Source organism: Pelobates fuscus, chromosome 8, assembly GCF_036172605.1.
Source record: "Pelobates fuscus isolate aPelFus1 chromosome 8, aPelFus1.pri, whole genome shotgun sequence".
Taxonomy (NCBI): Eukaryota; Metazoa; Chordata; class Amphibia; order Anura; family Pelobatidae; genus Pelobates; species Pelobates fuscus.
Window position 1 is genome coordinate 20,641,441 of NC_086324.1, and position 22,138 is coordinate 20,663,578.

The following is a 22,138-nucleotide window of genomic DNA, read 5'->3' on the forward strand; positions in this document are numbered from 1 at the left end:
CTCACACGAGAAGAAAAATAAAAATTAATGTAGTGAGATCATTAAAATGGGGAGATTTAGATAGAACCATTTGGACTGCTTTGATGCAGCAGCCACTGGACCAACGAGTAGACTTGTGTACATCGAGTAATTTTGATTCTAATGAAACATTGTTTCAGAATTGCTTTTTTTTTTTTTAAATCTAAATTCCGTCAGATGTTGGTTCAACTCAACCGAATGTCAGAAACCAGAAGTCAGAAGAGTTGCAAAATATATACATAGTATATTATTTTTTAAAGTACACTGATAGGAGCATTTTTATACCATTTTGTTCACGGATCGAGGGAAACGTACGTAACAGAGGGGAAAACCGGTGTAGCAGAAAACAAAAAAAAAACTATATTAATATATTATATATTTATTTAAACATATAATATATAAATAGAGATGTCCCAAACGGTTCGCTGGCGAATAGTTCCCGGCGAACATAGCTTGTTTGCGTTCGCCTCGGACGGCGAACATATGCGATGTTCGGTCCACCCCCTATTCGTCTTCATTGAGTAAACTTTGACCCTGTACCTCACAGTCAGCAGACACATTCCAGCCAATAAGCAGCAGACTCTCCCTCCCAGACCCTCCCACCTCCTGGACAGCATCCATTTTAGATTCATTCGGAAGCTGCATTCTTTTTTTTTTATTCTTTTTTTTTTTTTTTTAGACAGAAGTGTGTTATATTTGAGCATGCTAGGCTGAAGTAGCTGCTCCTGGGCATCCCAGGATCGGGAGATCGGCCGCCTCTCCCGCCCGGTGAGCACCAGGCCACACTTGCCATGCGGAGGTAAGTAAGACTCTGTCGAGTTGCTGACCGCTATTAAGCATGTCAGGTCGGTCAGGTAGGAGCAACATTGCTGGGTCATCCCCTTCTGGGGTGAAATTCGCTTGTTGATGCTTAAAGTGAGATATTGAGGGAGCTCACACGAAGTGCGTCTTTCCTCCATGACAGCTAGGCCCCACCCCCCGGAAGCTGCATTCTTAGTGAGAGGAGGGACAGTGTAGCTGCTGGTGATTTAATGGGTAAATCGATAGCTAGGCTAGTGTATTCAGTGTCCACTACAGTCCTGAAGGACTCATCTGATCTCTTTTTAGGGCTAGAACATCAGTCTGCTTTTTTTCTTTTTTTTTTCTGTGCAATCTAATTGCAGTTGCCTGCCTGCCAGCGTGTGTGTCAGGCTCACAGCGTATACTGTGCCCACTTGCCCAGTGCCACCACTCATATCTGGTGTCACAATAGCTTGCATTTAAAAAAATAAACTTTTTTGACTGCAATATAATAGCAGTCAGTTTCCTTCACACGTGTGCGTTTCAGGGCCTGCCAGGGCACAGTGTCACACTAGTGCAACTCATATCTGGTGTAACAGTAGTGTACATTAAAAAAAAACTAGAAATTTGACTGTGAAATAATAGCAGTCAGTTTCCTTCACACGTGTGCATTTCAGGGCCTGCCAGGGCACAGTGTTACACCAGTGCAACTCATATCTGGTGTAACAGTAGTGTACATTTAAAAAAAAAAATACAGGGGGCTTGTTGTCACCTTTCGGGGACCCTTGGTGTTGTACGTGGCTGGGTGGAGGAAGAGACCTTCAATGACATCAGTGAGGACAAGGAACGGTACATGGCTAGCTTGGTATCCAACCTTGTGCAAATAGGGAGTTTGCGGTTGTGCAAATGGACTGTTTGCGGTTGTTTGCGGTGCGTTAAACGGGGAGTTTTGTCTGTCACTGTGAAGCGGGCATAACCCTTACACTACCTGATCGATACAACATCATACCTGATGTTTTAAAGCACGTTATTCCAAACAATTTAGGAATGTTAGGTGACCAAACTCTGCATCAACTATGTAATTTTCCATGGGAGTTTTGCCATGGATCCCCCTCCGGCATGCCACAGTCCAGGTGTTAGCCCCCTTGAAACAACTTTTCCATCACTATTGTGGCCAGAAAGAGTCCCTGTGGGTTTTAAAATTTGCCTGCCTATTGAAGTCTATGGCGGTTCGCCCGGTTCGCCATTTGCGGAAGTTCGCGTTCGCCGTTCGCGAACGGAAAATGTTATGTTCGCGACATCTCTATATATAAATATATAGAGAAATATTTTAGACAGCTACTCCTGTTTTCCCCCCTCCGTTGCGTACTTTTTACTTGGTCCGAGAATAAAACCAGCTGTTCTCTAGGCAGCAGTTATATTTTCCCCCCCATAAATTCTCTTTATTTTTGGCGCCAAGGGCAGAATTTAAGATATTGATGCCCAGCTGCCAAAAATGTTTGGCATTCATTAAAAAAAATAACAAATATTAACCATGTTGATAACACTGAAATAGTAATAACAATATATTGCCTTTGATAATACATGTCAGCCTTCTTATTAATTGTCTCTAATCATCCAGTGATAATGGCTTCTAGAAAATATGCAGAATGAGTGTATGTTGCAGAATGTTAACAGAATATGGGATTTAATTTCACGGCTGTTTCAAAACAGTTCTGCAATTAAGTTTATACTAAAAAAAGAATCAGAAATGTATAAAATGCGATGCTTAATTAGACAAAAATTAATATAATGTCATGCTTGAGCGGGTTTTAATATTCAGTTAATGATTATGCATGAGTATGAAGGCTAAAATATTGTTTTTGAGAATACAAAATAGAATAACCATATTAAAAGAAGCAAATAAATATATATGAAAAACTAGTAATAAATAAATACCTACATACATAAACACAAAATAATAAATCACTAGCCTTCATTGCACAAAACTCAGGAGAGACAGTCTATTTTTCTACATCAAACTATATATACATCCTTTTGTCACTGGCTGACTATACACGAGGTAATAAATCAAGCGCAAAATGCTCACAACCAAACAAGGAGACATAAAACGAGGTGCTGTTCAGTAAGATAACAAAAAAGTGCATTAACAGAAAGATATAAAAAAAAAATCCTACTGGAATTCTTGTTTTCCTGTGCAATAGATGGCTTTATTGACTGACTCAATGATACTCATTGTATCAGCCTAGGAAGGTTTCAAGGCTGAGTTGAAATTGCAGTTATTCAGAGAAAATATGGAGTTCAGTCCTCCATTGAAGTTTACGGGAAAATTGCTATTCAGTAAATGGAGTAAACGCTTACTAACTCTTTTAAGATAATCCAGCTGTTAATTAATGTTTTTTTTTTAGTTAAATTAGCTCCATGCATTCTATGTTCCATCATGATAACTGATTTCCCTTCATTACAAACTTATGAATACTCAATATTTGTATGTGCATGTAGGGTGTAGACTGAGAGGTTCTACTAGACTCTGCAGCATCTGGGGCACTATCTATTATCTGTATCTATTATCTATATTATCACAAATTACAACCTCAAATTTGGGTAGAGATTTGTGGTAACATAGGCTTGTAAAAAGTTTAAATGTAAAAAACTGGTAATAGACTATGTGCTAAACTCCTTCTGTACAGACTGTATTGACAAATTCCCCTATTTTCTTCCCATTTTGACCGAACGTCTTACACTGGCTCGGTATTTTCATTTAAACGAACACTGACCACCCCCCTGGCTCGTTAACTTCAAACAAACCAAAAAATTAAGTGCTCTTTCTGGGTGGCAGCCATTTCGTCTCCCGAATGCAGGCAGCGAGACATGGCCGTCGAGTGCCTGTAACTCTATTTCGGACACAATGCCTCGCGAACACCGAAAAAATCATACCATTGCCTGCTCCATTCCCAGACAAGCCAGGAGAGCATTTTTCAGGGAAAAGACCCTCCTGAACAAGGGGAACATTTGCTATGTATGACCCAGGGGGAGATTTTGTTTATGTGTATATAGAAACTCCAGAAAGTGGATCGGTCACTACCACCTTTTCTCTGGGACTATTTTAGGCAGCAGCCACATGTGAGGCTTGTCAAAACTTTACCCCAGTGGCGATTTGGCTGTACTACATGGATCCAAGTGCTATTTGGACAACTTGGGTACTCAGATCCAGGCTATCCGGGGATATAACACTTGTGTGGGTTCCTATAAAAACTTGTATGTATATTGGGGTGTATTGTGTTTTGTATTGTACCTCAAGTGCCTGAGAGATAATTCGTTTAAGTAAAAGCAAGCTCCCTTATCTCCCAGACACAGAGGCGACTGGCAGGCTTACTGTAAAACTGAATGGAGACCCCATGCTATATAACCAGGCAACTTGGCCCTAATAAAGCATTCTGATTTACCCTTCATCAAGTCTTGGCTGATGCTTGGGGATACTAGAGCTACAATACACTTTCACTCTGTGGATGCATTCTTATAGGGTTTTCCCATAGGAAAGTAAGAGGACATCCACTGATGTTGGATGTCCTCATGCAGAGCGTGAGGATGTCCAGCATCAGTTAGGCAACCTGAAGTCCGGTAAAATCCCGGAAGCACCTCTAGTAGCGATCTGGTAGACAGACACTAGAGGGTGTCTTAGTTCTGCAATGTAAACATTGCAGTTTCTCTAAAATGGATTAAGTGTGGCAGGGACACTGGACACAGACCACTACAATGTGTTGAGGTAATCTAGGTACCTATAGTGTTTTGCTTAATTTAATAACAACCTACACACCAAATTTACACAATTAAGAATAGTTCCCTAAACATTGGCAGAGAGTGATATAATGCCTGCCTGAATCTTGATAAATGGTCCATGAAGAAATACCTCTGTGCGTCTGTTTTACAAAAACAATGGTATTCTTTGTTTAGGTTTACCATCAACTGTTATCTTTCAGACCTTAAACAATACCCCTGCATCAATTACAAATATACCAATGGCAGCATCTCACCCTTGGTGCTATCTTGGGGAAATCAAAAGTTATGTCAATACTTGGATATAAAGAGTGTGTCGCAAAATGTGCAGGATCACATCTTTTAAATGAAAGCTTCTGTAGACAAATACTATGGATTTAATGTAAAACAAGTATATGCGTTATAGTATTAGTTATGTATACCTTGAATAACTCCAGGAAGCATAGGGTGCATACAGTAAGAGGGCATGTTGGTTTACCCATTTAGAAACATATATGAAATTGTTATCTCTTAACACTCACTATTGAAATTCAATAATATGTAACTGGGTTAATGGTTTCATTCTGCTATTCAGGGTCTTCACGAAGAATGGGAAATTGTCATAAACAGACCTACTTTTTTAACTTTCTTTTCAAATAAAAACCACATATTTTTGTGTTGGACCATTGACTTGTAACCTACATAACACTGTAATCTAACAATTTGTTGATACTTGTTTTCATTATTAAATAGTAAGAGGTTTATATTTAATATTTCTTTATTGTTGGAAAAAAGTCCTTTTCAATTACACTTATTTTTTTTTTTTTACATACATAGACAGTACCATCAGATATTTATATAAATGTATACATACTTCTACAAAAGATTATGATATGATCTAGGTAACCTACATCATATCCCTTACCCTGATGGCATCCAAATTTAACATAACATGACAAACATTACAATACTTGGGAGCAGGAAGTAGTAGAAATTAGCTAGTTGTCTAGGACGATCTTAAGCTTAGATATCATATTATCAAAAATGCTAAATGTATTTTCTATGATTTATTTTGAAGCTCAGCTCATCTTTACAGTTCAACTTCTGGTTATCATACGAAAGCTATATCCTATGTCCCTGTAGATAGCGTTAAACAATATTTAGATAAGACAAGAAAGGAAGAGGGAATCAGATCAGGTGAAACAGTCTTTAATTTTCGATAACCACTTTTCTAGGTGGTGTATATGTTTGCTGTTATTATTAGAGAAAGCAACCCCTCTTTCCATTTCAAGCTGATATAATAATTGGGTTATAAACTGTCTATTATCGGGTGTATAAGTTTGTTTCCAAGATCTTGCTATTAATATCTTCGCCGCTATAAAAGAATGTATAATTAATATTAGTTGGTCTTTTAGGAATCTATTCCATCTCAGGTGGAGTAACCCCGTATATGGGTACTTTTTAACTTTAATATTAAAGAACTCTAAAAAAGAGTAGATTGAGTCCCATAAGTTCGAAATTTTTGGGCAACTCCACCATATATGTAACATGTCCCCTTCATATTTTTGACATCTCCAACATAGAGACGAATTTAATGTAGATATTTTGGCTAGTCTCGTTGGTACTAAATACCACCTATGATAAACTTTAAAGAAAGTTTCTATTAAGTTTAAACAGTGTATATATTTTCTTAGAACTTTTATGGGTATACACCAGACCTTATCAGTCAAAACTATATTGAGATCTTTCTCCCATTGTTTTTTCGCCGTAGGGTGGATATCTGAGTAAACTTGTCTGATCAAATCTGTGGCCAGGGAACATATCGATTTTGTTGTTTCTTTCTCAAAGATCTTATACACTAAGTTGTTTAAATCGCTCTCTCTTTTTAATAAAGATTCGTTTATAAATCCTCTAACTCTGAAATAAGAGAAGATCTCTGTATCAGGGAGGTTTACTTTTAATTTAAGATCGTTAAATGGCATCAACTTTTTATTTTGAAGGAGATCTTTGACATAAATCTCTCTTTGCGATCTCCATTTAGAGAGATTCATATCAGGGATAATCCTTTCAATAACTCTTATATTTGCTCCTTCAATTATTTTAGTTGATATCTTGAGTAATTTTTTAATTCGGTGCCATTCTCCGATCAAGTGAGATACAATCATAGAATTAACTTGCATTAAGTGTATATTATAATTAGTTCTATCTTCCCAAATCATAAGCGAGAGATCTTTCTCAGTTATCCTTGTCGATTCTATCTGATACCATGGTTGTTTTCTTGAATCAATGCTCTGAAACTTGTATATATGGGAAATTATACTAGCAGCATATATGTCTTTTATTAATGGGAGGGCCATTCCTCCTTGATTGATTTTTTTTGTTAAAATTTGGGATTTTATTCTTGGTGTTTTCCCTTTCCAAATGAAATTGGAAAAAGAGTGTTGGAGCATATCCAACCATGGTTTCGGAACTTTCAGTGGGATCATGTTGAACAAATAAGTCCATTTGGGAATAACATATGCTTTTACTGTATTAACTCTTCCCCACCAAGAAATTTCTAAGGGACGCCAACTCCTTAAAATCATATTAGTATGTTTAAGTAGTTTTAGAAAATTAGTTTCTAATATATTCTTAGGATTTGCCGTAATCATAATTCACAGATATTGAAATTCCTTTTTAGTCCAGTGAAATTTATATTTTTCTTGGAGAGAGGCTAAAACACGGAGATTTATATTGATTGATAAAGCTATTGTTTTTTGGAGGTTTATCTTATAGTTAGAGACATCCTCATATTTCTCAATTTCCTTCATTAAGTTAAAAAGTGAAGTCTTCGGGTCTGTTATTGAGATCAATACATCATCTGCGTATAGGCATATCTTAGCTTCTACGTCTTCAATTATCACTCCTCTTATTCCCTGATTTTCTCTAATAGATAAAGCTAGTGGTTCGATTGAGAGAACGTACAACAGGGGTGACAATGGGCATCCCTGTCGTGTTCCATTGTTGATATTGAACCATTCAGAGCATATATCATAACCTATTATTCTCGCAGATGGACCTCCATATAAAGCCTTGATCGCCTGTGCGATCCATCCCTCAAAGCCAAATGCACTCAAAACCCTGTTCATATATCCCCATCCGACCCTGTCGAAAGCCTTTTCTGCGTCAATCGACAGGGTCAGAAGGGGCGTGCCCGTTAAATGGGCATATTCAAATAAATCAATAATTCTGCGAGAATTATCACTTGCATGGCGACCTCTAACAAATCCTATTTGATCTATGTGTATTAATTCAGGGAGTATTAAATTAATTCTATTTGCCAATATTGCTGCATACAATTTAATATCTATGTTTATCAAAGAGATAGGCCTATAGTTTGTTATTTCTGTTGGTGATTTATTAGGTTTCAAAATAGGTTTTATAGTAAGAGGTTTAATCATTTGTATTCCATAAAGAAAAATCGGTATGTGCATATCATGTTTTTTTATTGGCTCTATTGTGTAGACAATGTTTTGATTATATTCTCTCATTTTTCTCACACTTTCGCCCTATTTGAAACATCTATTCTTTTTCACTCATATTTGCCTTTAATAAATAATATGTGGACTTGATTTCTTCATATATGAGGAATCCATAAAATTAATGATCTGTCCTAACAATCTTTTTGCTCAGTTCTGTGATTCAAAGAACAAAAGATTAAGAACCCGATTTGCACTGAGAATTCCTGCAAGTGACAATACGTGTCCCGAAGACTCACAAACTGAGCCCTGCATTCTAAACAGCAATTGTTTCCACTATCGATACAACATAACAGGTAAGTATTTGGTTACTATTACTAGCACCACCTTGATTCTTTACTAAAACAAATCCTGACTTAAATACCCTTTATTTAATTAGAATGTTTTTAGTCCTGTAGTAAACATCTGCCTTCACAGAAAGCTCCCCATGCAAGATCACTCATTCTTAAGACATGCCACTAGATTAAAAGTTCAATATTAGTGTATTTATCATGATTTCACTTCATTAGGTTCAGATTTCTACAGATCTGTACAATATAATAAGATAGTACTTCGTGAAATACTCTAGCTGGAGGTTAGAAATAATAATCAGAGATTCAAAAGGTAAAATATAAATGCATGGTCACAATATTGCCTGGATCTTCAAAATTATGTTTGTTGTAAAATGCAGATGAAAAGTTATCTGCAACAAAAGTCCAGTAAAATAATGTATATTTTAAATGTACATCTCTTTGTGCAGCATACTTCCAAAGTGTCTTGATTCTGCTAAGACAGTCCCAATTTCAGACCTTTACTTTCTATCCTATGATGTTCCATTTCTCCAGAATACAAGAGGAAATGGGATATAAACACTATTTGGGCTATCCTGTGCACAATCAATGCACTCATTTTATACCTTGTGATGTCTACTCAGAACCATATGCATCCATTCTGAATGTCAGGTACTTTTTCATAAATAGCGATAGACCGTTAGGAGTTATAAATTCAGATCCCTTCCTGATATATGTTAAATGCCTAAACTATTGTGTATATTACACAGATAATCTCTTAATCCTTGTACATAAAACATTTTAAATCCTTGTACTCAACACTTCACTTTGGAAATAGAAATGCCTTTAGACATGCACTGGGGTTACCCAAGATAATTTTAAACATAATAGATCACAGACACCAACAAAACGTGATGTTTCCTGTTTAAAAAGAAATAGGTGACATAGCCGGGTATTACCTTCTTCAAGCCACTCATGACCGAACACTCTTTAAACCCTTGTGTATTATATTGTACTTTAATATTTTAACTTTTGTGCATAATGCTCCACTCTAGTCCTTTCTGTTAAGAAAACTTTTATTATGGTAGGTCGACTTCTTCAAATAAACAAAAAAATATATATATATGTTTTGCTGAATATATGATGGGCAATTTTCCTGTTTAGTTTTTTGACATTGTGAGACAATGAAACTCAATATATTTCCAGATTCCAGCAGCCCAATGATCTTTCTTTCTGCCCATTAGAAAAGTAGCTTTTCGTGTTTTTTTTTTTTTAAGGTCACTTTTTAGCTGTCAAGACTGTTATTTACTCAAAGACTTTAAAATGATTACTCGTAAAAGTATAATAGATGTAAGATAAATTATATGGTGCTGTTCTGTATTTACTTGCTGGTTAGTCTGGCAGCTTCGGCATCTCAACGTTCCCACTCTGACAGTGCCATTACTGTGTATTATCGGTTTAAATAACCAGGTTTTGTCCTGTGGCAGAAGAATGATGCATAATTATGCTCAGTTGCATTTTAAAGGTTACGTACGGTGGTAACAAATAAATAATAGTCTTTGAGTGCCTTCGTAATAGACCTGCCCAGTGCAGTAATTTCTAGAGTAGTGATATCTGCAATGCCTATAAAGCTTAACCATCCTAAAATCTGGCTTTGCATTATGGGAAACGCAGTCCACATTCTTCTGCAGTGATGAGGTTAACTAACACTACAGTGGACCGAAATCATAATTTATCAGTATAATCCCTTCAGGAACAAGATCATGAAAATAAAAACAATATCCAAATAAGTTTTTTTAAATTACTTTTTTTTTTTTAATTTTTTTGGATTTGGTGATGTTTTGTGTGGGTTTGTTTATTACATTAACTTCACAGGTCTAGAAATTGCTTAAGGAGGGTAATATTTTAACAGATGAAACATTTCGGCATGTGTTTTGATTAATTCCAGTTCCTAAAGTTAAATTTAGCTGTAATGAATCTATACCCAAATTAACAGATTGTTTTGATGTTATGTTCCATATGTTGCAGTTAACGACTTGAACACTACCGCTAAGTTAAAGAATCTTTTACTTCTGAACTTACCAAATCATATCTGACAATGTATGCATTTATTATACTAAGGGAAGTCAGAATACACAAAAAATAAAACAATTGCTGTAATGAAAGTAGACAAAGCAACAGAGATGCTTAATGTATTCATTTTAGGTATCTGCCAAGTAGTAGGGACTTTGCCTTGTGCACAGCTTCAGTGCTTCTTTTAATCTTGTTCTGCAAGTCCTGAACTATGTGCCGTGATATTACATTAGTCTTGAAAAGAAAAGCATCCAGTTGTGTAAGTGATCAAGGAGGTAGGAATTTTCAAAGTTTGTGCTCAAAAAACCTCCCCTCAGTGAGAATGTTATTGAATTGTTTTTGCCAATGCACTTTACCTGTGTGTGGCATATATATAGTCATTATTTTGGGAATGGTCAAAGATTTTTCCTTTTTAAAATACTGGTTGAATTGTATTGCATAATTCATTGAGAGCACACGTTGACAGTGTAGGGAGAGGTATTAGCAGTAGAAAGAGAGAAGTGCTCATGCCATTGTACAGAACGCTGGTGAGCCCTCACTTGGGAGTATTGTACGCAGTACTGGAGACCGTATCTTCAGAAGGATATTGATACTTTGGAGAGAGTTCAGAGAAGGGCTACTAAACTGGTTCATGGATTGCAAATTAAAACTTACCAGGAAAGGTTAAAGGATCTTAACATGCATAGCTTGGAGGAAAGACGAAATAAGGGGTAATCATAGAAACATTTAAATACATAAAAGGAATCAACACAGTAAAGGAGGAGACTATATTATGATTAAAAGTGGTAGAGGTTAACACAGCAAAGGAGATTCAGCATGCGTGGGATAGGCATAATGATTTCCTAGATATAAGAGATTAATGCAAGTACTGAAAAAATTGGGCAGACTAGTTGTACCGAATGGCTCTTTTCTTCCGTCACATTCTATGTTTCTATGTGTGTGAGTACCGTCAGAGAATATATCTATAAAAAAAGAGGTGTAGATCCATGGGATTTACTTTCAGCAGAAGTGGTCCATTGTTCATGCAATGCAAGATTTCAGGAAGGGTAGAAATAGATGCTACTGTTGTGAGATTTGTAATTTTGCATCATGTGTCTGACTTATTTGGAAATTTCACAATTGAGTAAAAACATTGAAAATAAACTCTAACTTTTTTTTTAACCTTTTTCATATGAAACTCCATTTTCTTTTAATATGTATATTAAAGATTTATCAAGTGATAGCACATTCCCGTGTAGGCCAGGCACAGCCATGGCACACAATGCAAATGAGGAAGAGAGCAGAAACATTCTTTCATTTCCTTCCACTAGCTAAATTCAATAACAGAAAAGGGCAGTATTTACAACGACTGACAGGAAGCCAAGGTAGAAGCTTAGAGTTGTGAGATATATGTGTGGATTTCTACAATTAACTTTTTCAGTTCTCATTAAAACATATTTTCAAAATATAACAAACAAGGCACACAGAATGTTAAAAATCCAAGAAAGACACAGTTGCCCTTTAAATACAGGGAATAGAACAACAAAACTGTTTTGGAAAATTGTAACTCCTTTCATTTCCAAGACTCTTGATATCACCAGGTTATAGTGGTTGTAGTCCCTCTAGGTATTATACATTACATACCTTAATAAGCCTGAAGAGTTTAATGGATGCTACATTAATAATGTTCTACTTGCTCTGCGGCCTGTTTGCATGTCATACATTTCTTTGGTTATTTTCAGAATGGAGCGCTTGTCAGTTGAGTGAAAATGCTGAGTGTGGAGAAGGCACCAGAACCCGTCTCGCAGAGTGCATTCGCAGTGATGGAAAACCGGTGAAAATGTCTTTTTGTGAGGAGGTAATGTTTGGAAAGCCAATCTGATTTATAAGACCTTAGAAACTAAAGTACTCTCATGTTCTATGTGTAATGATATTCCGTACAGAACTTAATTTAGCTGAGAGGTTTTTAGCTTTTCCAGATGGTTTTTAGTTGCAAACTACTTGACTGTTTTAGGACAAATAAAAAGGATGCAAAAAACAGAAGTGGTGCACACACAGTTAAACTATTGCAGCTTTTATCATTGTGAGATAAAAACAGCAACATTCTTGCTTGTGTCTTGCTCCTGGATGTCTGAACATTTCTTCTTATGAGTTGAAACAGAGATTTAACACATGACAGGAAATAAGTGGGCAGTTATAATAACAATCACTAGGCAACACTACTTACATAAGCAATGCAAAACACAATTAACCATTGCTGTCTTCTTAAACCATTAATCCTCTAGGAGGGAACGATATAATTTGATGCACAATGTTCTGTATACATCTATATACAGTATACAAAGTGCAATACCTCCCAACATTTCAAATGGACAAAGGGGGTGTGGCCTGGGGAAATATTTTAGGTGACTTCAGGGCCGGCCCAAGACATTGTGCTGCCCAAGTCAAAGGATGAAATGCTGCCTTCCCCACTCCACCCCCCTCCCAAACCTCATGGACATCCAGGAGATGCCGTGTGTGTATTGTATGTAGTGTGTACAGTGAATGCATTGTATGCATGTGAATAGTGCATACAGAGAGTGTGTGTGTGTAGTGGGGGTAGTGTATGTGTGGATGCAATGTAGTGCATGCAGGCTCTTTGTAGCAGATGTTGTGTAGTGGGTGCAGCGTTTTTGTTTTTGCAGTGGGTGTACTGTCTTTGTAGTGAGTGCATTGTCTGTGTTTGTGTAGTTGAAAAAGTGTAGTGTGTGCAGTGTCTGTGTTTGTGCATTGTGTAATCTGTAGTGGATGTAGAGGCATTATGGCTTTGTGTGATACACAAAAAATGCTACACACACTCACACACACACACAGACGGTTACAGTCTCACACATAAAGTTACACTCTCACACACACAGTTACAGTCTCTCTCTCACACACAGTTACAGACAGTCTCTCTCTCTCACACACACACACAGTTACAGACAGTCTCTCACATACACACACACACACACACACACACACAGTTACAGACAGTCTCACACACACACACACATACACACACTTACAGACAGTCACACACACACACACACACACACACACTTACAGACAGTCACACACACACACACACACACAAACAGTTACAGTATATCTTTTACACACACACACACACACACACACTTACAGACAGTCTCTCACAAAGACACACAGGTACCTGCTTCCATTATGGGCTTCTCCATTATGGGCTGGCTGGAGAAGCTGGAGAAGCACCTAGTGTTTAGGTGTCTGGGGAGCAGGGACTCCTTCATTCTGAAGGGTTAAAACCTGGGGGACCCGGCACCCAGACCACTTCATTGAGCTGAAGTGGTCTGGGTGACTATAGTGTCCCTTTAACTGTTGTCATGACCCTCCCCCTGGCTTCATATATCATCTGGATAATTGATGAAGAGTCCTGGCAGGCAGTAACACTGAGTGCTGAGTTATCAGTGCTGAACCTCCATGTCACACCAGGAATCGAACACTAAGATGGCAGCATTCGGGGTTTGGGCCAGATTAGGGACATGTCAAGGGGTGGTACCTAGAACGACCCTTGATTGGTTCCATTCCAAAAGGATGAGTCCAACAAGGACAGACTTGGGATTGAGAAAAGGAGTGGGATTTCTGATGAAGTGGTGTGGCTTATAACTGGTGCCCTATTTAAACTTCCGCTCTACCTATGTTCATAGCTTAGTTGATGGTGTTCGCTGCTCTTTACTTGGTGCATTATGTTACTTAATTTCTGGATTTATGAACCTCTGCTTCCTGGATTGTGACATCTTGAACAGTCTGACATTGCCTCTTGGAGTATCCTTGCCTGCTTTGTTTCCCCCCGACCTGCCTATATCTATATGCACTCTCAGGCAATAAATCCACCTTGGTCTCCAATTAAAGCAACCCTGACACTGGTATGGACAGAGAGGCATTGTATAAAGACAGAGAGCCAGGATAATTCAGTACATTACAGGCTTAGAGAGAGTCTATTTACAGGTCTTACAAAGTACTTGTAGAGTCTATGCCTAGTAATTGTATTTGGTCGGCTGGTATTTAAAACCGAGAAATCACACAGGCAATATTAATTCGCCAGAGCACAGATGGTCTAACCTTTGTTAGGTCTTTAAACCTTTTTATTTTCATGAGATGAAAATTATTTTCCTTGCCAATATTTGGTTTGACCTTCATTATATCATGTGAAGTCAACTCGGTGTCGAATATGCAGGTCACGACATGAAATTAATCACTGACACATTTGTTAATAGTAATTTATGAAAGTCCAAGGTTTAATAAAAACACAATTTTCTTGCTTATAATTTTGATTTGCTTACGTTTAATCAGAACTAGCATACTGTGAAAATAGAATCATATTCACTTGTGCTTCATTGCATACTATGCCTTTTAAATATTAATCAACTATGAGATTCGCACCATTGGTTAAAATGCAATTAAATTGAGATACAGTTGTTTGTGTCAACAGGATATTTTTTCATTAGATAATGTAGGCAATATGCTATATGTTAGTGGTGCAATCGAGTTTGAGGGTATCATACCTCAAAACATTTCAAATAGACAAACAGGGACATTTTAAATTAGGGGTGTGGATGGGGGTGTGGTCAGAGGCAGGACTGTTCTAAGACATTTTAGGTTGCTTACTAATAATTTTTTGCAACTAAAATGTAATTTAGAACAAGAACAATGCATCTTAATTACAAAGATCGATTTCCAAAGACATTTATTGCAGTTTAAAGAAACATTACTGGGAGTATTATTGCTGTGGAGCTCTGTTATACACTCAGACACATTACTGGGAGTATTATTGCTGTGGAGCTCTGTTATACACTCAGACACATTGCTGGGAGTATTATTGCTGGGGAACTCTCTTATACACTCAGACACATTATTGGGAGTATTATTGCTGTGGAGCTCTGTTATACCCTCAGGCACATTACTGGGAGTATTATTGCTGTGGAGCTCTGTTATACACTCAGACACATTACTGAGAGTATTATTGCTGTGGAGCTCTATTATACACTCAGACACATTACTGGGAGTATTATTACTGTGGAACTCTGTTATACACTCAGACACATTACTGGGAGTATTATTGCTGTGGAGCTCTGTTATACACTCAGACACATTACTGGGAGTATTATTGCTGTGGGACTCTGTTATACACTCAGACACATTACTGGGAGTATTATTGCTGTGGAGCTCTGTTATACACTCAGACACATTACTGGGAGTATTATTACTGTGGAACTCTGTTATACACTCAGACACATTACTGGGAGTATTATTGCTGTGGAGCTCTGTTATACACTCAGACACATTACTGGGAGTATTATTGCTGTGGGACTCTGTTATACACTCAGACACATTACTGGGAGTATTATTGCTGTGGAGCTCTATTATACACTGAGACACATTACTGGGAGTATTATCACTGTGGAACTCTGTTATACACTCAGACACATTACTGGGAGTATTATTGCTGTGGAGCTCTGTTATACACTCAGACACATTACTGGCAGTATTATTGCTGTGGAACTCTGTTATACACTCAGACATCAACAATATGGAGAAAAGGGACAGTACAATAAAAAAAGAGACACAGTGATTTTGGCCAAAAATAGGGGCAATCCCTCCTAAATAGTGGTAGTTTTGAGGTATGCATCTATAACCACCTGTGTTTATGTTATGGAGTCAATATTTGTATAGTCTAATCTATTAGCAGGGGTTAAGTAATATAATGTTAAATCTACATGTTCAGCATCTTACAGCTACTATATGTTCACGTCGCACAGAGACATCCATATGTAATTTTAGTAAGTCAGAATTGTTACTTTTATATAATCAGTGTGATAGGTGATTTGGTGGATGTGTCATCTGAAGAAATGGTAGACTTGTTCTATTCCCAGCAGAGTCAACTGAGTTTCTCTTTCTTATGAAGTTAATAAAATCACTATTGAGTAATGATAATGTACCATTTCTAGTAAAATCATTTTTGTTATTATATTTATACTATTATGTGCCCTGCAGTGCTTTGTATAACAGACTGGTATTAGTAATGAATCCGTTGCCATGACAATATTTTACTCTCCTATTTATTTTAATCGGAGGACTTGTTAAGCAATCTTTCGCTTCAGTTACGCTAAATTGTGGCAAGCTGTTTACGAGCTTTGGACTGTCACATATTTCACATTCTTACTTTCTAGATCAGATTGGAACATCCAATAAAAATGAGTATCCATTGCTTTGTGGAATGTGCAATTGATTGCCACCTCTCAGACTGGTCGTCCTGGTCTCCATGCTCCCAGACATGTGGAAGAGAAGGTAAGGAACAAACAGAATTGGCATTTTGGATGTATTTTTATTGTTTTAAATTAAAGTGGTGCTTTTACCTTCATATTTTGCAAAGACCTCCAAATGATTACTGGTCTGCTGTGTGTCTGGTGTCAGCGGGGTGAATCTGACCCTGGGAGCTGCCTCCATGGTCTTCCTTCCAATCCTTTTCAGCTCCTGGTGCTTCATCTGCCAAGAGCCTACATCAGTGTTGAACTATCGCACATGTGAAGGGGGTTTAAGAGAGGATTTAAGACCGCAGGATCCCATATGAACAATGTATTTTTCTCCTCTACTGTCACTATTGACGGCTGATGGAAATTACAAAACTAACAGTGGTAACTCTGCTTTTTTGTCAAGTTTTGTCAAGAGTAGGGAATATAGTAAGACAAAACAGTCATTTGGAGCCTTTACGGTTTGAGCAGTCTCTATCTGCTCTGTATGTGTGAGTGCATTGAGAGAAATCCTTACTTCTCTATGTGTATATTACGGTTTTACAATAGATATGTTTCTTTTCTCTATTTTTCTATGTGCCATATTATGGATGTTACTGCTCAGTGGCGTACTAACCAGGGGGTGGGGGGGGGGGGGCAGTCCGCCCCGGGTGCTACTCGCTTGGAGGGTGTCATTTAGCTGCGGTGGAGCATCACAGCATATTCATGTGAAGGAGGAGAAGGACGGAGCCGCATAGTGCTGTGCCGTGAGGCCGTACCTCACCCTTCTCCTCCTTCACACTCACAGTGCTTTGCTCTGAGCCTTTGCGGGTGGCGCACGCGGCAGAAATGCCTCAGTGTCAGGAAGCAGCAAGCATGCATCATGGCTGTCATCAACTGTGAGTCTGCTAATGGTTTTTTTTTTATGGCCGTAAGAGTAATGGGCTGGACAGAGGGATTGTGGGGGGGAGCAAGGATTTTTTAGGGTCTGGAAAGGGGGTTATGTGGAGGGATCATGGATTTATAGGGGTTTGTGGGAGTGAGCAGGGATTTATAGGGGGGAGCAGGGGGTTTGTGGGGGGAGCAGGGATTTGTAGGGGCTGGACAAATGGTTTGTGGGGGGAGCAGGGATTTTTAGGGGGTGGCAGGGGATTTGTGTTGGAGCAGGGTTGTTTTAGGGGCTGGACAGTGGGTGTGTGTAGGGAGCATGGATTTATAGGGGGTGGCAAAGGTTTTGTGGGGGTGGCAAGGTTTTGTAGAGGAGGGCAGGGGTTTTGTGGGGGGAGCAGGGATTTGGAGGGGTGGCACAGGTGTTGTTGGGGAGGTGAAAGGGGTTTGCAGAGGGGGCAGTTGTTTTGTGGGATGAGCAGGGATTTGGAGGGGCTGGACAGAGGGTTTGTGTGGGGAGCATGGACTCATAGGGGGAGGCTGGGGTTTTGTGGGGTGTCAAGGTTTTGTAGAGGAGGGCAGGGATTTTGTGGGGGGTGGCAGGGGTTTTGTGGGGGCTTCATGGGGGTTTTGTTGGGGGCAAGGGTTTGTAGAGAGGGGGGCAGGGTTTTTTGTAGAAGGGGTAGGGGGTTTGTAGAAGGGAGGGGGAAAGCAGATTTTCATTCTTAATGTATTTTCTTAATGTATTTTGATACAAATATATATATATATATATATATATATATATATATATATATATATATATATATATATATATATGTGTGTGTGTGTGTGTGTGTGTGTAGAGAAAAAATTCCTTGGCGCAAGGAGGTCCTGAGGGGAAGCTCTGGAAATACAGAGAGCCTAAATAGAATCTAGGAGTAGGAGTATAGACATGAACTTGGAATAAATGGGGAGAGGGAAGAGGTAGGGTATATATACAAATATAAGGTAGGGGAGGTAATAAAAATGTGGAAGGTCCACACATAGGACGTAACTGATAGTGAGCTCTGAAGTGGTATTAAGTGAAACCTCTGATACCCTATGGCAGAATCTCCTTGTATGTCACATTTGGCTGTTCTACAGAGATACAGAACATTTTGGCACAAAACAAATAAAGAATTAATAGTAATCAGTATTACTGAGAAGCGGTGTGCTTTTTAAATATCAAGATAGCACTATGTGTGCTGTTAGTTTACCAAGGACTGCTTATCAAACCCATTGTCAATAGAATAAAAACCCCATACTGAATTATACAAAAATTTCAATTTATTTATGAAACATTAAATAACATTTGTGGAAAATATTTATATAAAATTATATTCTATTTTGCTGTTGGCTAAGCAAAAAACACAAAGAAATCAATTTATTATTACCAATGTAGCACAAGGGGACATTAAACTGAAATTAATAGGATTGTATGATTTTTTTAAAAGTTAGGTTTGAATATTTTGTTACATTGCGATTTTATAAAATTACTTTGCCATTAATATATAGGTTGAGTGATAGCATTTTTCATGACTGCATGTAAGGTCAGAGGGTGCATTGAGCAATGCGGGTCACTATGTAACCGGCTAGGGAATGATGTAATTTTGTTGAATTGATTCTGTTAAAAATACATAGATTTGTATGTATGTATTTATATATGTATGTGTGCATAAATACAATCCATTCAGAAACGTGATGTATGAATGAATATTCTTTAGCTTGCCTCTGCAAGAAACAGAAAAGATGGGGGTTTATGTACATTACATGCGTATGGATGACCAGAATTTCAATGTGTTGTCGTTCCTGTTTAGTTTATTCAGGGAAAATCAGAGAATGTACAGAGATGCATGACAATCTACACACGCTAACTTTACACTTTCCTGCTTCTATTTAATTAAGTTAGTTTTAATTAAGCAATAATCACCACTGGGTGAATTTAAATTCTGATTGAGGCAAGTTTAAAATTGCTCACAATTTGCTTGAAACCAAATCAAACTATTGTATGTTTGCTTGCATATATTTAAGATCTAGAACAAACTAAAATGTTCCCCTTCTGAAGCCATTATGTTATGGTGCCTCTTTGTCTGTTTTAACATACTTTGCTGGCAGCCAGAATATTTAAATAAATTTAGATTCATTTCCTATTGCTACCACTTTTTAAAGAAAATTCATATTTACAAAAAAGATAGAAAAATCCAGTTTAGGGCTTTTTAAGGGCTACGTAAAATCACACACCTAAGCAAACATATATCTGATTTGATTACACCAAATTGCCATATCTTGCTAATCCCACCACTACATCACAGTACCCCAATATTGGTGGGTCCTATTATAATTATAGCATGGGAGATAAACATGCTAACTTCAATACTTATTGATTAAACTGCTTCTAGAAACTTTTCTGTTCCATATACTGTATTTTCGATATATTTTCTATATATTTTGGTATTTACGGCTGAGAAATGCATGTTTTGGGTGTGCCCCCCCCCCTGTAACCATTATTTTATAGTTGTTAATAACATCACAAGAGATACCACGCACTGTTTGCACTATATAGAAGAATTAGGTGAGGCCAGCATTCGTTATACGTGTATGCTTAGTTAGTATATTGTACTAGATGGGCCGAATGGTTCTTATCTGCTGTTTCTATGTTTCTATGTTTCTATGTTACTGATGGGGACACATAGCATACTTTGAAAACCCGCTGTATCGGTTTACGTGGCTTTGTCAAATGGCTCAAACATGTCGTTGAGTATATTTTTTCTGCTTTAACTCCTGATGATGAAATTATCGTTTTTGTAAAGTGCGTTCCCACTTGGTGGCTGCAGTCTGTGTCCTAGCCAATTTCTATGTTTTTCTATTGAAATAATGTCTATTCATAAATTACAGCTGATATGATATCTTAATTGTATTAATAGAAACTGGGAACAATGTATGCAGTCTAATACACCTTGAAGAATCAGAACGCTCTCTTCCCTTGCCGAAAGATGGAGTTGAAATAATTTAAACCCAGAAAATGTACGCAGTACAAAACAAATGTTTTATTTCCAGTCACGTCTTGAGGGATCGTTGCTGTCTTAATCCCCTGAGGTTTTAGGCTCTTGCTAGCCGGACATATAGCATGCCCATTGCAGGCTGGAGAGATTCCACTCCATTAATCCTTTCAGTACCAAGTCTGGGAGACGGAACTGCCTGTGACGATGCAATGAACAGTTCTTCATTAAGGTTTAAAATAAATCAATCAGATAGTGATAATTAGATGTTTACATTCTGCTGTGCTATTGTAGAAGAAATCAATGATGGATTTATTTTCCTTTGACTATTTAGAATTAAATTCCAAACAATTGCAACATATAGATTGCAGCTCAGGAACACAGCAGCCCTGATACTATGTAGCCTTTAAATATTCGTCTGAACTTCAGATTTTGCTTGTAAGGAATAATTATAGGTCTAGTTATATGTCAATATTATCGAGTGACCTTTAGCCTAGAGGCACTTTTAGAAAACTACTGATTCCCGGGCTACCCTGATATCAATGCTTGATGGATATGCACAAACGGCCAGTCTGTCTGCATATCCAATGGCCCACGCATCGCATGCAATCTATATGGTGCTACGTGCTTGGAGTCCTTTTATGAATGTAATGATGTCATGATATAAAATATTATTTGATATTGCACCTACATCCCAGACTCTCACCTGCAGAACTTCTCCAGGGCTGCCCCCCTCTGCATGGAATGCCTTCCCACACGATTTCTGACTTACCATGTCTCTGCAAAATCTCTAAAACATACTTAGCTCTGCCTTTAATTCCTCCTCTGTTACAATCTTCCTCTGTCATCTCCTGTCTCCTGTTCTCCACCCCTCCCATTCTCAGGTACATTCAGATCAATTGATTCCCTCAGTTCCCTTCGTGGGTTTGTTTCTCATCCCTTTAGAGTGTTCGCTTGTTTGGGCAAGGCGATCTTCACCTACTGTTTCTGTATGTCATGCGTGTTTTGTTAGAATTTAATGTTTGTCTTGTTTACGTGTTGTACAGTGCTGTGGAATGTGTTGGCATTGTATAAATAATTGTAATTGTAAGATGAACAGATAGATTGGGTTCAGGGATGAAAGGACGAGATCGGCACAGGATACATAGGGTATGTGTAGGCTTACGATGCATTCTGCAAGTGTACCTTCAGAACTACCACCACTAGATACAAACCACTCTGCACGTATGATTGTTTTAATGTTTTCTGACTATAGGATTCTGCAGTTAGGTTCATCATACTCCTCATGACAAGGCCCAATAGGCTCTTTATCCTGCACTGTATGTGATTGCATCGGAGATGCACTGTTCCTGAGCTTATTGAGCTGGTAATACTGCACGGAGATACTCTGACATCATTTTACGGAGCTAATTTACTATGCTTTATTTGCATTGGATGGAAACTTGACAGAATGACGCTTCTTATTCCTGTTAAGTGAAATGTGTTTTTGTTTCACATTGCGGAAAACATTCTACAATTTACAATTTATCATTTTATGATAACAGACACGA

At 37.9% G+C, this 22,138-nt stretch overlaps 1 protein-coding gene across 1 annotated transcript in view; it reads left to right on the forward strand.

Annotated features, from left to right (window-relative positions):
- Positions 1-22,138, forward strand: part of THSD7B (thrombospondin type 1 domain containing 7B) — a 366,207-nt gene that overhangs the window by 299,412 nt on the left and 44,657 nt on the right. Inside the window, exons 19-21 of the mRNA XM_063429372.1 lie at positions 8,227-8,368; positions 12,136-12,251; positions 16,621-16,738. Of these exons, the coding sequence (XP_063285442.1) occupies positions 8,227-8,368; positions 12,136-12,251; positions 16,621-16,738 (376 nt within the window). The remainder of the gene's footprint in view (positions 1-8,226; positions 8,369-12,135; positions 12,252-16,620; positions 16,739-22,138) is intronic.